The sequence below is a fragment of the Erpetoichthys calabaricus genome, chromosome 4 (genome assembly GCF_900747795.2).
Source record: "Erpetoichthys calabaricus chromosome 4, fErpCal1.3, whole genome shotgun sequence".
NCBI classification, from domain to species: domain Eukaryota; kingdom Metazoa; phylum Chordata; class Cladistia; order Polypteriformes; family Polypteridae; genus Erpetoichthys; species Erpetoichthys calabaricus.
Window position 1 is genome coordinate 223,701,838 of NC_041397.2, and position 13,972 is coordinate 223,715,809.

The following is a 13,972-nucleotide window of genomic DNA, read 5'->3' on the forward strand; positions in this document are numbered from 1 at the left end:
GCCTTAAAATACCTAAACGGAGTATCTTATTGTCCGCTCTCACACTTACTACTTATTTCAAAATCACACCTCTTTGATTTTTTTGGGGTGAGTGGCAAACTGATTTGGATATGTCAGACCACATGACTGGGAGTCACATGATCACGCTGCCTATACTTCTGAGTTGCTAGGATTATGTAAATAAAGTCTTCAACTGAAAATTGCTGAAAAAGTCACATAATTTGACAGGGCCATCAGTGATTTGAGAAAATCGATAGATGAATACAAAATTTAATTGTTTTGTCTTATTTAGCCTATGAATAAGAAAAAAAGCATCCCTCCATACTCTGCTCTGTCACATTCACTACACTACAATTCATTGCAAGCTGTGTACATGTGCCTTCTGTACTTTCACTCTCACTGTGATGCACACTGCAGTGTCATGAAAATGAATGGGCACATTCCATTTGTGCTTTTGCTCTTTCTCACTCTGGCAGTGTTGGAGTTCTGCCTCCTCTGTGGCCTTGTGCACAGAATATGAATAAGTTCCAGTGTAAAATTACTGTACATGGATATGCTGAAGCCACTGATGTTCATTCATATTTCAGGCTATTGTTATATTTTGTTACATATACTGTAGGTATTACCCTACACTAATTGGCATGGGGAGAACCCAAGTTCTCTCTACTGTAGAGGCCAGGCAAGGGGCTGCTCAGGGGCATTCAGCTATATTTTACTTTCACTATATATGGTGTCAAAGAATATATCTGTCATATAAGATTAAGTTTTATTATACTTATGATGTTTTGACAGACACCTTCAGATTCTTTGTCCATCCAGTGCTGGGATGATTTTCTCATTAAAATTGTATTATACACACAGTGGTTTTTCTATTTAAAGATGTTCTGCCAGACAATTGGCTCATTATTGCCAGTTTCCTTATTTTCCACAGTCTTCTCAAACCTGGAAAGAATGAGTTCGTAGTTTGTCACAGGAAGACAAAGAAGTACCTGGTTGCTGTTCTCAGAACAGGCTGTAGCCTTTTGTATAAGAAAAGGGATATAATTTCCATTCACTAGCTTTTGCAAGTTATTCTTCATATAGAATATTCACTACAGCTTATTTTTTCATTTTACTTATTTAAAGTTTTGCATGTAGCGCTTTGGACATGTTTACCATTAAGTATTTCACATTTCTAATGTTCCTGTCTTGTCTGCTGACATTAAATTTACTCACTACGTCCAAATCAATGGCATTTTTGCAAGTCAGAAATGTTTAGTGGTCTTCTGAAGATCCTGGCTACTGTACTCTTATCTGTTCTCTTTAGATATTCTCATTTTTCCATGGGTACTTCTCTGGGAACTCCCGTTTTTCTCCCACAAAAGGCAAATTAGGTTAGTGTGACAGACTACTTTAAACTGGCTTAGTTTGAGTGAACTTGGTCTGCAAAGCACTGGCAAGTTGATTTCCTCTTAATGATAGGTTTATAAGATCATTATTGTTGCATGTACAGAAGAGTAAGTTCATTAAAAATAACACCTTTTGGAACAATATGAGATAAAACTATTTTTATAATGGCAAATAAAAGTCTTAAGTTTTTAACATTTTTCACTGTTATATTTATACTGAAAATCAGTTTTAAATAAATTTGCCGGAGATTTTATCCAGAACTTAATATCACAAATGTAATGATAGAAGGCGCAGTACCAATTATCCATATTACTAAACGAGAATGGTAAACCGGATGGACGCAGGGACACGGGCCGTGGACGCAAAAGACGAAATGCGCAGGCGCCACACAAAGCCCCCCTCCAAGCACCGGAAAATGAGAAATGATGCGCCACGCCCATAGCAACAGACCATGCAACAAAGCGCCACACGAAGGCCATACCACACGAAACAGGACACACACAAAAAAGAGGATTCAGACCCACGACACACAAAGCACCCCTCCACTAACAGAAATAAGAAATGAGGCAACGCGCCCCTAGCACACCAAAAACAAAGGAGTCAGACGCAATCGCCACATAGCACATGAAACGGTACGCACACAAAAATGAGGATTCACACCCACGACACACAAAGCCCCCCTCCACTCACAGAAATAAAAAATGAGGCAACGCGCCCCTCAAAGAAAACGCACGCCAACAAACGACGTCATACATAGACAACAACAGACCGGACTACAATACATATACAGGCGCGACACCTGATGGGTAATAATACGAAGAAACCCTCCAAGCACCGGAAAATGAGAAATGATGCTCCGCGCCCATAGCAACAGACCCATGCAACAAAGCGCCAGACAAAGCCCATACCACACGAAACAGGACACACACAAAAAAGAGGATTCAGACCCACGACACACAAAGCCCCCCCTCCACTAACAGAAATAAAAAATGAGGCAACGCGCCCCTCAAAAAAAACGCACGATTACTTATCCATGTTACTAACGATAAAGAACAAACAAGTCATGAATTCACGATCAGAAAAGGCTCCATATTAGCAGTCAGTGCGATCGTCCTTATTACATATCCATATTACTAACGATAATGAACAAACAAGTCATGAATTCACGATCACGGGTACAAAACGATACGGCTCGAGTAACGGGACCACAAACACGAACCAACAATACACGTCGGCGCCTACAACGCGCTTCTGAAACCGCAGAAGAAAAAATGTCTCGGCTCCAAAAACACATGTCACTCCTTATTCAAAATACCGGTCCCAATCACAGAAACATCAGTATCCACTATGAAAATGAACAGTAACAATGCACGTGACATCTGTCTTGCCAAACTATTAATTATAGATGATTGTACAATGGCATCCAGTCACTTACTCAACACCATTGATAAACTTCTACAAACGTTGATGAATAATAATATTCCCTTTGGAGGAAAGGTACTTTTATTAGGAGGAGATTTTAGACAGTGCTTACCTATTGCTCCACATGCAATGAGCTCAGCTATTGTTCAGTCCACCTTAAAATACGCGGACGACGTCATACATAAACAACAACAGACTGGACTACAATACGTATACAGGCACGACACCTGATTGGTAATAATACGAAGAAACGAACAGTCCGCATATTAACAGTGAGTGCGATCCTCCTTATTACTTATCCATATTACTAACGATAAAGATCAAACAAGTCATGAATTCACGATCACGGGTACAGAACGAGACGGCTCGAGTAACGGGACCACAAACACGAACCCGCATCAAAAAAAACAATAAATGTCGGCGCCTACAACGCGCTTCTAAAACCGCGGAAGACAAAATGTTACGCGGACAATTGGCATTGCTTTCAAAAGATACAGTTGGTACAAAACATGCGATGTCCAGATCCAGAATATAACAATTGGTTATTACAACTGGGAGATGGTACACTCACCAATACAGATGGACTTCACCCAGATATTATTACAATTCCTCAACCCTTTATCTGCGACGACTTAGTTACGGAGATATTTGGAACAGCAATCTCATTAGACCAAATACCCCTTTTAACACAACGGACTATATTATGTCCAAAAAATATTAATGTTGATCACATAAATAACCAAGTCATTGCATTACTTCCTGTAGAGGCACAGCTCTTTCTAAGCTCTGACAAAGTTGACTCTGATTACAACAATGACCATCTTAATTTCCCCTTACAATATTTGAACACTATTAACCCAGCCGGATTACCACAACACAATCTTAACCTTACAATCGGAACAATAATCATGCTATTAAGAAACCTTAACACTAAACAAGGTTTATGCAATGGTACACGTTTAGTCGTCAACACCATGACACACAATGTTATTGAAGCAAAACTTCTTACAGGATCACATGCTAACAATACTGTTCTGATTCCTACACTTGCCCTTACAAGTTCTGACCTAGAATTACCTTTTACACTTAAACGGCGACAGTTCCCCATTAAACCTGCATTTGCCATGACCATCAACAAATCACAAGGCCAAACCATGAACAAGGTTGGCATCTACCTCTCTGACCCCGTTTTTGGACATGGACAACTTTATGTGGCCTTCTCACGAGTTCGACGTTCTTCTGACGTTAAAGTTAAGGTTGTAAATGATCCATGCCAAGAGAAACTCATTCAAGAACAAGACACCATCTTTACTACTAATGTTGTGTACAAAGAAATTTTCCGATAAATCTTTACACTGTGCCTTGCAATTTATTCTTGGCTTCCTATATGCGTCATCTACACCTTCACACTATGCTATAGCTCATACATACATCACGCTATTTATAATTACCCAACACCAGGGGTTGGCGAGCGAAGCGAGCAGGGGGCAGAGCCCCCTAGTACTACACAGAATTGTTTATCTTAGGAAGTATTTAAGGAAAAAAATGTAATTTAAATGATTCTGGTTGAAACAACTATCCACATGTGATCAGCTACAAGTAGTAGTATTAGTAGTAAATAGATTCCATAGTTTTATCAGTTGTCATCACAAGTTTTTGCTTGAATTGTATATATTTTTAAAAAATTTTGAGGCAGTCGTAATACAGCCTATCTGTTATATTAATTATTTTTGCTAAAATTGTAATGTTGGATATTCTGTAATGTCTGTTAATATTTTGTAGCAGGATAGTTAGTATTCTTTACATAATCTTATGACACTTTGACTATTTATTGGTATGTTTTATTCAAACTAATGTGGTATATTTTTCATTTTTTTAGGAGTTTCAGTCAAAAGAAAGCTGCAATAGAAAAAGAGTATGCTCAGGTAAGTCATTAAATTTTCCACAATTAATTGCTAATTTTCAAATATGATATTGTGGTCTTGACCAACTCAAACACAGTTTACAAAGTATTTTTTCTCTAGGAATATTCTACAGGTTTTTTTTTTTTAATTTAGTTACCTTTGATAACACTGGACAATGAAGATTTCCCTTCCTGAACACTTGAGTTTATCTTATGGCTTTTGGGCTGCTAATTACAAAATTTCACCTTAAATTTTAATATCATGTACTGTTTTATTGCAATCACCTATTTTTGTGATTACTCTTATATATACAGTACATATACAGTATTACAGCTATAGCAGGGACATCTGTGGTGATCTAAAAGTAGTGACACTTCTAGTAGGAATCCAGCTTGGATATATCAAGTACTTTTTCATTTGGGAATGGGACAGTCTTGCTAAACAGTCTCATTACTTTTAAAAAGAACTGGTCACACTATAAGCATTTGGTTCTATGGGAGAAAAGTGTGACACGTAAATCACTTGTCAGCCCAACAAAAATGTTTGCCTCCTCTCTACATAAAATTTGGACCAATGAAAAGTTTTGTGAAATGAACAAGGAAGATGAAAGATTTCAATATTTGATACTGATGTTTCCACTAATTACTCATGCCAACATTAAGGTTTCATTTTCATTGGTCTGCATGTCAAATGTCATCAAGGACAAGCGGTTCAAAGATCTACTAGTGGCAAGAGGAAATTGCATGGAGGGCATTCAATGATTTTTTTGACGATTTTCTTGGTAACAGACTAGCATCAAATGATGTTCAGCTGGCTGACAATATGTTTGAAGTATACAAAATCATGAAGTCCAAAATGTCACTAAAGATTCATATACTGCATTCACACTTTGATTTCTCTGTTAATCTTGGTGCAGTGAGTAATGAACTTGTTGAATAGTTTCACCAGGACATTACAACAATGGAAAAATGGTACCAGAGAAAGTGGACTCCATCATTGTTGGTGAATTGTTGGACACTGGGGCACACACTGTAGATATGAAGTTCCACTTTAGTGCCTAAAATTGCTGCAGATATACAGTATCTGTATCAACATAAGGGTTGCTCAGTGCTGATAACTGGTTCTTGATTAGAATTGGTTACCTGGATGCTCAGAGACTAAGGAGTAATTATGGTTTGCTGTGAGACAAACACAATTAGTCTTTGCATCTGCCTGGCCAAGTGTACCAAATTTGTTTCTTGAATCTAGTCAGGTTTTGGCAAGATTTCTTTTGTCCGTCCAACTGGTTTCTGTCCTAGTTTTTTATTTATTTATTTATTTATTTTTGGTAAACTGTATTAATCCTTGAGGGGAAATTTGCCTTTTCACATAACCTTTTGAGGTCAAAGCACAGGGTCAGCCATTGTTCAGCGCTCCTGTGGCAGTTTTCAAGTTAGGGACCTTGCTCAAGAGCCCAGAGTAGCAGCTTACCTTGATTATCCACTCCTGTATTCCTAACAGTATTACGTGAGTGGTTTTTGAGTAGAGAATAATTCTAGCTATAATGTTCTTGTGTCAGATTAGCTAGTCTGAATCAACTTGTCTATTTCAAGACATTACATTTTTGCTAGTGTCACTTGAACAATTAATTTTGAACCCATGAGTGTTTAAAAAAATGTTTGAACCTAATCAGTTCTTTCATTTGTGTATGCTTCCAGTAAATGCTTCCGAAATGTCTTGAGTTATCCAAGCTCGCTGGTTTGCTTTATACTCGTAGGCAGAATTGCAGCAAAGTAGAGCTGCAATCTTTGTTTAGATTTTTTTCCTCCTTGGCATGGATCACCTTTGAGTGCTATAAAGTGAGATGCGGCAGCAGCTGGTAGAAGATTCCAGTCTCATCGGCATTGTAGATGTTTTCAGGCTCATAAGCTGAAATGATTTTCCTGATTTCACCTGTACGCCATTCGTTAGCTTTTTCAATTGGAGCTGCAGATTCTTCTCCACAGATTTCTTTGGCTGCAATTCCAAAACGATCCCAAAAGAAAGAAAATTAGCAAACCCCAGCTGGCAGTAAATTTTTTGTGACCCAAGGAGATAGTGACTTTCCTTTTTCTTAAATGAGTGGCCCGCTAATAGGAATGTTTCTTTGAATGAGCATCACTGAAGCACATAAAAACTACATTTTCGACATCTTCAAATTCAGCAGTTCGCATATGTTTGCGCTGAGGCCCAAAGTTTGCAACCCGAGATTTTTCTTCTATTTTTGCTCGGTCTTTCAAGAAAGTTGACAGTGTTGATAGCGAAATTCCAATTTCGCTGGCAACGTCTTTTTTCTTCTTGCCGGAATCGAGAGCCATAAAAATTTCAAGTTTTTTTTCCTAATGTGAACTGTTGTCATTTTTTCGTGTCTGTCATTTCTGTAGGAGGGTGACAATGACTTAAATTCCAATGGATGTTTTTCAAATGTTGACGAGCAGTAAGAAAATGGTATTCCTGAAAATCACATAAAACAAACACAGCAAAAAAAAAACTGTACGAGGAAAGGTCGAAGAAAAAGAAAAATTTACAATGTTTTGGTTTGGGGATCGTTATGCACAACTGAGCTATGACCACAGAACTAACTGCTCTGTGGATGATTCATTCAGGCATTTCAAGGTCTTTTGGGCACTTCATTGTAATGAAAGTATCTGCTGAATGTATTTCATAGTAATGAGATTTTTATAGACTTAATGGGGAAACTGTATATATATAAATATATAGAGAGAGAATAGTTTGATTAAATAGAAATGCCACTGAAGAAAACATTTCTGTACCTAAGATAAGTGTTATACTGACAAACATCCAATTTAAGGGTAATAGGCAGCAATTCCTTAATAAAATGCAGTCTTGGTAGGAGTATAAATAAAGGGGCAGTTTTAAACACATCGGGGAAAAGACTTTAATGCTTGTTTTTTTTGTAATATGTGGGCTGGTCCAGAGTATGAAATTAAAGTATTTTTTATTTCTATTTGTAATTAAAAAAAAAAAATTTAATAACCTTTTTTCTTTGATAAATATGTATTTAATTATGGTATTTGTTACTTTTCTTTATTTCATATTTCCCCATGCAAACTTGTCCAGATATTTCTGATAGGTAAATATCTACTGTAGTATTTTGTTAAATAATGCAAAATCCATTGTGCCATTTGCATTGTTTCGGAAGTCATGTAAACTTTTAAGGGATTTAAAAAATACTTATAGTAGTGATTTTATGGTAATTAATTACACAGTAGACATTTCAATTTAAAGATGTATTGTAAGTATTACTGAGATTTGTAGTTGAGATTTCTTCTGCATAAGGCTGTACTAAATTTGTCTTTTTTGCCTGAAATCATTTTTTCAGCTGCTGCCCACAGATAAGATCACAAGCTGAGACATCTGACAAGGAGTGTAATCACAGGCAGTTGCTTTTTTATTTCCTTGATTAGTCAGTGCTCACATGGTCTTAACAATGACGCTGTTTTTGACAGTTAGTAATTTTCCAGTAGTTTTGTTCATAAGCGTTAATGTTGATACCCTCACAGTAATACAACATTGTACATGACTCCAGTCAGCTCAGCACACATTGTCTTTCTCTGGAGTTTTTCTATCAGACCTATAAATTGTACAGGACTGGTGCTCGTGTAATGCATTAAGGAAGGCTGATGACACAACATTGTAAAACAGAATTAGAAATACATAATGCAATTCAGTTTAGTGATGTTAAAAAATGCATTTCTCATGCAGTGCTGACAGAAGGAAAAGAACAAGACAGATGGCTCTAGCTGAGCATGCTACTTGAGCCAAAAATTAATAGCTTAAGTTTTTTTGGGTTTGTTCATAATATTATAATCCATCCATCCATTTTCCAACCCGCTATTTCCTAGCTACAGGGTCGGCGCCTATCATAATTTTAAAATTGGACTGTGTTATACACTGCCATGAACTCAAGGTCAGTTGCCATATCACTACAAAAAATTCAGTTCAAGCATTTTGAGTTAATATGGTGGCAATTATATCTGAATTCACAGTGTAAGAGGAGGAATTAGAACAATAATATGAACAGAAACCTAAATGCCACCCTGTTCATATTTACAGTAAGTGGCTACTTTTATTACTGCAGAGTTCACTTGAAAATGTGCAACCTGCTGCCACACTTCACAAGCCTTATGTGCTGCCATTACCATTTAGCACTTCTATAAGACAAAGCAATGTGGCATCAGTATAATTATGTCTTCACTTGAAATACATAGGCAAAGATGCATATGCTGAAATAAGGTTGATGGGTAAATTTTAGAGTGTTTTTGTAGGATGGACTGAGGCTTAAAATTTTAAAACGTACTAGCAGTATTGGCACATGTACAGAGTACAGCTAAATTATAACGTGCCTGTCCATCCAATATGCAGCACATTTCACTCCCTGGCACCATGATAAATGTAGTGTTGGTCAGGTCCAGACAAAAAGTAATAATAAGAACATATTATTTTCTGTGATACATTGTTTTCCTCCGTTCTCTCTAAGACACCACAGCAAGAATTCTATGATAGTATGCAAGGTGCAAACAACGTCTAACTATGCATGAGAAGAAGAGATAGAAATACCTTTTAACCTCATCAGCAGTCATTTTAAATGAGAATGATACCTTACAATTTATTTATGTGACTTTAGATGGCTGAGGAAGTCCAGTCCTTAAGTGATAAATCTTGGGATCATCGGGAAATTTGGTTTGGTTTGGGAGTACCTTGAACAAACCTGAGTTATAGTCTATTCCTTCACCTTCTCCAGAATAACATTTTCAACCTTGTTTAATCAAATTCAGAATCACAGTACATAACAGAGCAGCACTTGCTCAAGGCAGGAAAGAGCCCTGAGTAAGGCACTAGTCCATCATATGACCAATTCACATACACACTCACAGGTTGACTGACAGTGGCAAATTGGTCCTAACTAGTGCATCTTTGGGGAAAACCCTGAGTACCAGACAGATAAATCTGCAGACTCATGGAGAACATGCAAACCCCAGGCACTGGATCTGTGATTTGGCATTGCAATTAAATTTTCCAACATGCCACTGTATTTTAAAAATGATAAATAAAGTTTGAAAAAAGTATATAGGGACAAGGAAGGAGGGAAATCTAAAATGTGAAAATTAGCATGAAATGGCAATACACAATGTACATTATACTGATAATGATGCACAATGAAATTTTATAGCCACATCAGAAAATTGTCTTGTAAGATTCCTGATACTGTAAGCCAACCAACTGATACTTTTGACATGGCTGAAATTCTTTGTACGACAGCCCTGTTGTAAGATGAAATTGGCTATTGCAACCTCTCTCATACTGCAGAAGAATTGATGGCCGGTTCTCACATTATAATAATAGCTCAATGATATAAACTAAATTACTATATGTGTAAGTCATCATTTAGCTGGTTTGGCTGGGTTTGCTTACTTGATCAAGGGTGTTGTCATTGTCCAGTTTCCCTGAAATGTTGTTTGCAGATGGCACACACTTGACATTGATATATACATAAGTTCTTCCTTCAAGTTTTCTTTTATAAATCTCGACTTTTGCGTGGAAAGTTGCGTACACACATTTTGGGCCTATTTTTGTATATAAGCAAGTTTTATAAGACTAATTCAGGTCTGGAGCTTTGCCAATAAAGTATATCGTATATCAGGGGTCTCCAAACTTTTTTCCCCTGAGAGGTACTTTTACAAAATGAAAATGCCCAAGAGCTACTCATGTTTTTTAATGTTTATTCTCATAGCTTAATTCAACCCAAACAAACTGAATAAGCTTGTTTTGCCTGAATATTTGCAAAATGTTGGTGTCCACAACTCACGTTAAAACATCAAAAAAATATTTAGTTCACCTGCAAGTACATTTTGTATCTCTGTATGCATTTTCTCACACTATTGAATTAAAACATGAATACTATCAAAACAAAACATTGCAATTACAAATACACAAATATTACTTATTCATTTGTCATTTTGTTACATGTCACTGTTTCACTTCACAAGAGTATTCACATGTCCAGTTGCATGTGTGATGTGTTTTTTAGTTAGCGAGATGACTGGCACTGCATGGAGTCAACAAGAGAGGTGTATGGTGGAGTGTAGCCACTTAGGTTCACTCTTAGGGAGTCATTTAAATGTTCATCTGTCAGTCTTGTTCTGAACTTTGATTTCATGACATTCATGTCAGAAAAGGCAGACTTACAGAGGTATGTAGACCCAAACAAAGAAGACATTTTCAGAGCTGCTTGGTGAAGATTCTTATAGTTATCTGGCTCTACTAAGCTCCAGAAAAATTCGGAGAATGCTGTTGAGACTTTAACTGCACATTATTTTGAAGATTTACTAATATATAATCCAATGTCTGTCTGTCTGCCCATTTTTCACGAGAGAACTACTTAACGGATTTAGATTGGGTTTTTTTCTATAATTTGCTTGACTATTCCGGTTGATTTTGCGACTTCTGTCATCGCGCTTAGAATCGGAGTTTGCTTGCGGTACGGATTTATTTGCACGTATCCAAGAAACGCGCAGCGGGCCGAGAGGAGGGGCCTTCCTCAGTCACTCACCAGCTTTGGGGCATGTTCCTTAAACTCCGCTTAGCTAGCGAGTGAGAGAACAATTGAATTTAAGTTTGTTTGATATTTAAAATAAAGTGTTACTTAGGTCTTGATGAGTTTGAGTCCGGATAGTTTCTTCAGTGTATGCCACATTGAAAAGATAAATTGCAATTCAGATTGTGGATCATGATTTTGTGTTAAAAGGATCGTGATATGATTTTTTGGAAAGATCGCCCACCCCTAATTTGATTAATCAAGTTTTCAAATTTATGTAGGATTCATTAACCCTTTCGCGAGCTACTTGGAAAGGGGTTGCGAGCTACCGTTAGAGACCCCTGTCGTATATACTCACGTATAAGTCGGGTCTTAAAACCCGAAAAATCGATCATAAAATCAGACCCCAACTTATACTCCTATTCAAAAATACAATTTTTTTTTTTTTTTTTTTTTAAATCTGTTCTTGCTTCCTTCAATCACGCACCAGTTTCTCAGACACATCGACTTTTGTTACAGCAGCGCAGTTACCAATTTCTTTTGTAACTTAAATTATTTTAATTTAAAACCAGCTTCATGTTTTCTTCTGATTGCTGATTGAACGCTCCATTGTAGATAAGGGAAGCTCTTACAATAAAGGTGTATGAGGGTGTGAGATACAAAAAACACTAAACAGTGCAAACGTTGCTTCAGAATAGTTCAGGTATTACCGTTTGGTCACGTAGGCACAACACATAGAAAAAAAGGCAGTGTGCTCCATGTTTACTGTCTCAGGTGGGCGTTAGCAAATCATAATCTCTTGGACCAATAGCGTCAGTTTTCCACATTTGACTTACACGACTGACATTATAAAATACCAGAAACTATATGGTGAAATCAAGCCCCGACTTATCTGCGGGAGAACTTAAATGCAAGTATTTTTGGTAGTTTTAGAGAAATATTGAATCATTATAATGCACAGATAATGCAGCCATGAGATTGTTTTAGTGTAATGTAAATACAGAGTACATAAATACTGAATACATATTTGTTCACTCCCTGCTTAAAGAGTAATGCATACGTAATTTCAAGTTTTTTTTTTTTTTTTTATTATTTATACTTACTATGGTTAACTTAACCTCAAGCATCAGGAGAAGTGAGGTCATATATGAATAAAGTTGTGATAACATAGTAGACATGTGAAATTACTATGTAGAGCCAATAGAGGAACAGTATAATGCATTTACATTTTTTTGTAGATTTCTATTTTTGTTGGTACTTTAGTACCAAGTATACTTTAAAACAGGCTAATTCAAACATATTTATTGTAGTCTTTTTTTCTTAAACTCTTAAGAGGCCTGGTAATGGGGTGAACAAGGGTTCAAAAATGTTTTAGAAAAGCTTTCACTGCATCATACAGATGAACTATGCCACACACTGACACAAACAATACCTCATTTTCAAGTGACGGGTGTCTACTACACACTCATAGTGATCACAATATTATAGTATATGCAGTTGACATTTAATCTGGTCTGAAAACATACGTGGGATGTGTTATAAACCGTCATCAAAAAAAAAAAAAAAGGAAAACATCCTAGTAATTATTCTGTACAAGGAATACCCAAGTGTCATGCATCAGTCAAAAGGTTTTGACCAGTAAATTTCAACCGATGCATTGAACCGTCGCTCCAACTGAGCAAACACCAAATATCAGCCAAAAATTGGAAAACTGTCACACCGCTCACCTGAATTTTGATGGCCTACTGCATTTAACTTCAAAAAACAACAGCAAAAATATACAAGTGAGATATTGGTACTTACAGTAGATTCTCCTGATCAAAACAAGCCTAAGAATGTCACTGTTTAATGTGTCGATCCTGAGAAATCCTCAATAAACCAACAAGACGGCCATGACTGTTATGAACCTTCTGCCGTTTCTGGGTTTGGGGGTGCTCTTGCTCAGTGGGTTATACAATCTCATATTCACACAATTGGATAGCTGAGACTGTGATGTTTCCAATGACACGTAACATGGACAAAAGGAACAGACCCAACTTGCTTAATGGGCTCCTGTCTCACCGTGTGCCTCTGAATTTTCGTGTTTTCTCGCGTATAACTTCACAAAACAACAGCAAATGTATACAGCTGGGCACACAAGGCTGGCACCAAGCAGCTTGAGCTTCTGGGCGGGTGACTCTTGCTCAATGGGTCATACAATCGCAAGCTTTATATCAATGTATAGCTGCGACTGAGACATTTCCAATGATAAGTAAATATTTATATTTTATATAAATGTTATTTTATTTATATTAATATTTTGGTGCCCATGTTGCCAATTGCTGTAACTATTTATTTCTTTGTGTTATCAATATGAAACTTTAGAGGGTAAAGCTGACATGTCTGGGAACACCGCTTGTACATGAGATACACTGTATCATAAAACAAAATATTAAAAAAATCACTGTGAGAGCCTGTGTTTTTTTTTGCTATTTTAGCAGCAGTTTCCAAGTAAAGGAATGTTTAGATTTGACACAAACATAAATTCACATTTGTGAAGTTTTCTGTCAGGTTTTAGTGACAGATTGACTGTCCTTTATTTTTTGAATAATAAGGCTTTATTTTGATGTTCTCGCCTCATGTTGAAATTTTTGACAGAAAATTTTTATTCTCTATTAATTATGTGGTTTATATACATAAA

General features: G+C 36.7%; 1 protein-coding gene across 2 annotated transcripts in view; it reads left to right on the plus strand.

Moving 5' to 3' along the window:
* LOC114650607 (F-BAR and double SH3 domains protein 2-like) overlaps positions 1–13,972 on the plus strand; it is a 280,162-nt gene that overhangs the window by 124,635 nt on the left and 141,555 nt on the right. For both annotated transcript variants that reach the window (XM_028800358.2, XM_028800359.2), the window contains exon 3: positions 4,691–4,736. In XM_028800358.2, the coding sequence (XP_028656191.1) occupies positions 4,691–4,736 (46 nt within the window). The remainder of the gene's footprint in view (positions 1–4,690; positions 4,737–13,972) is intronic.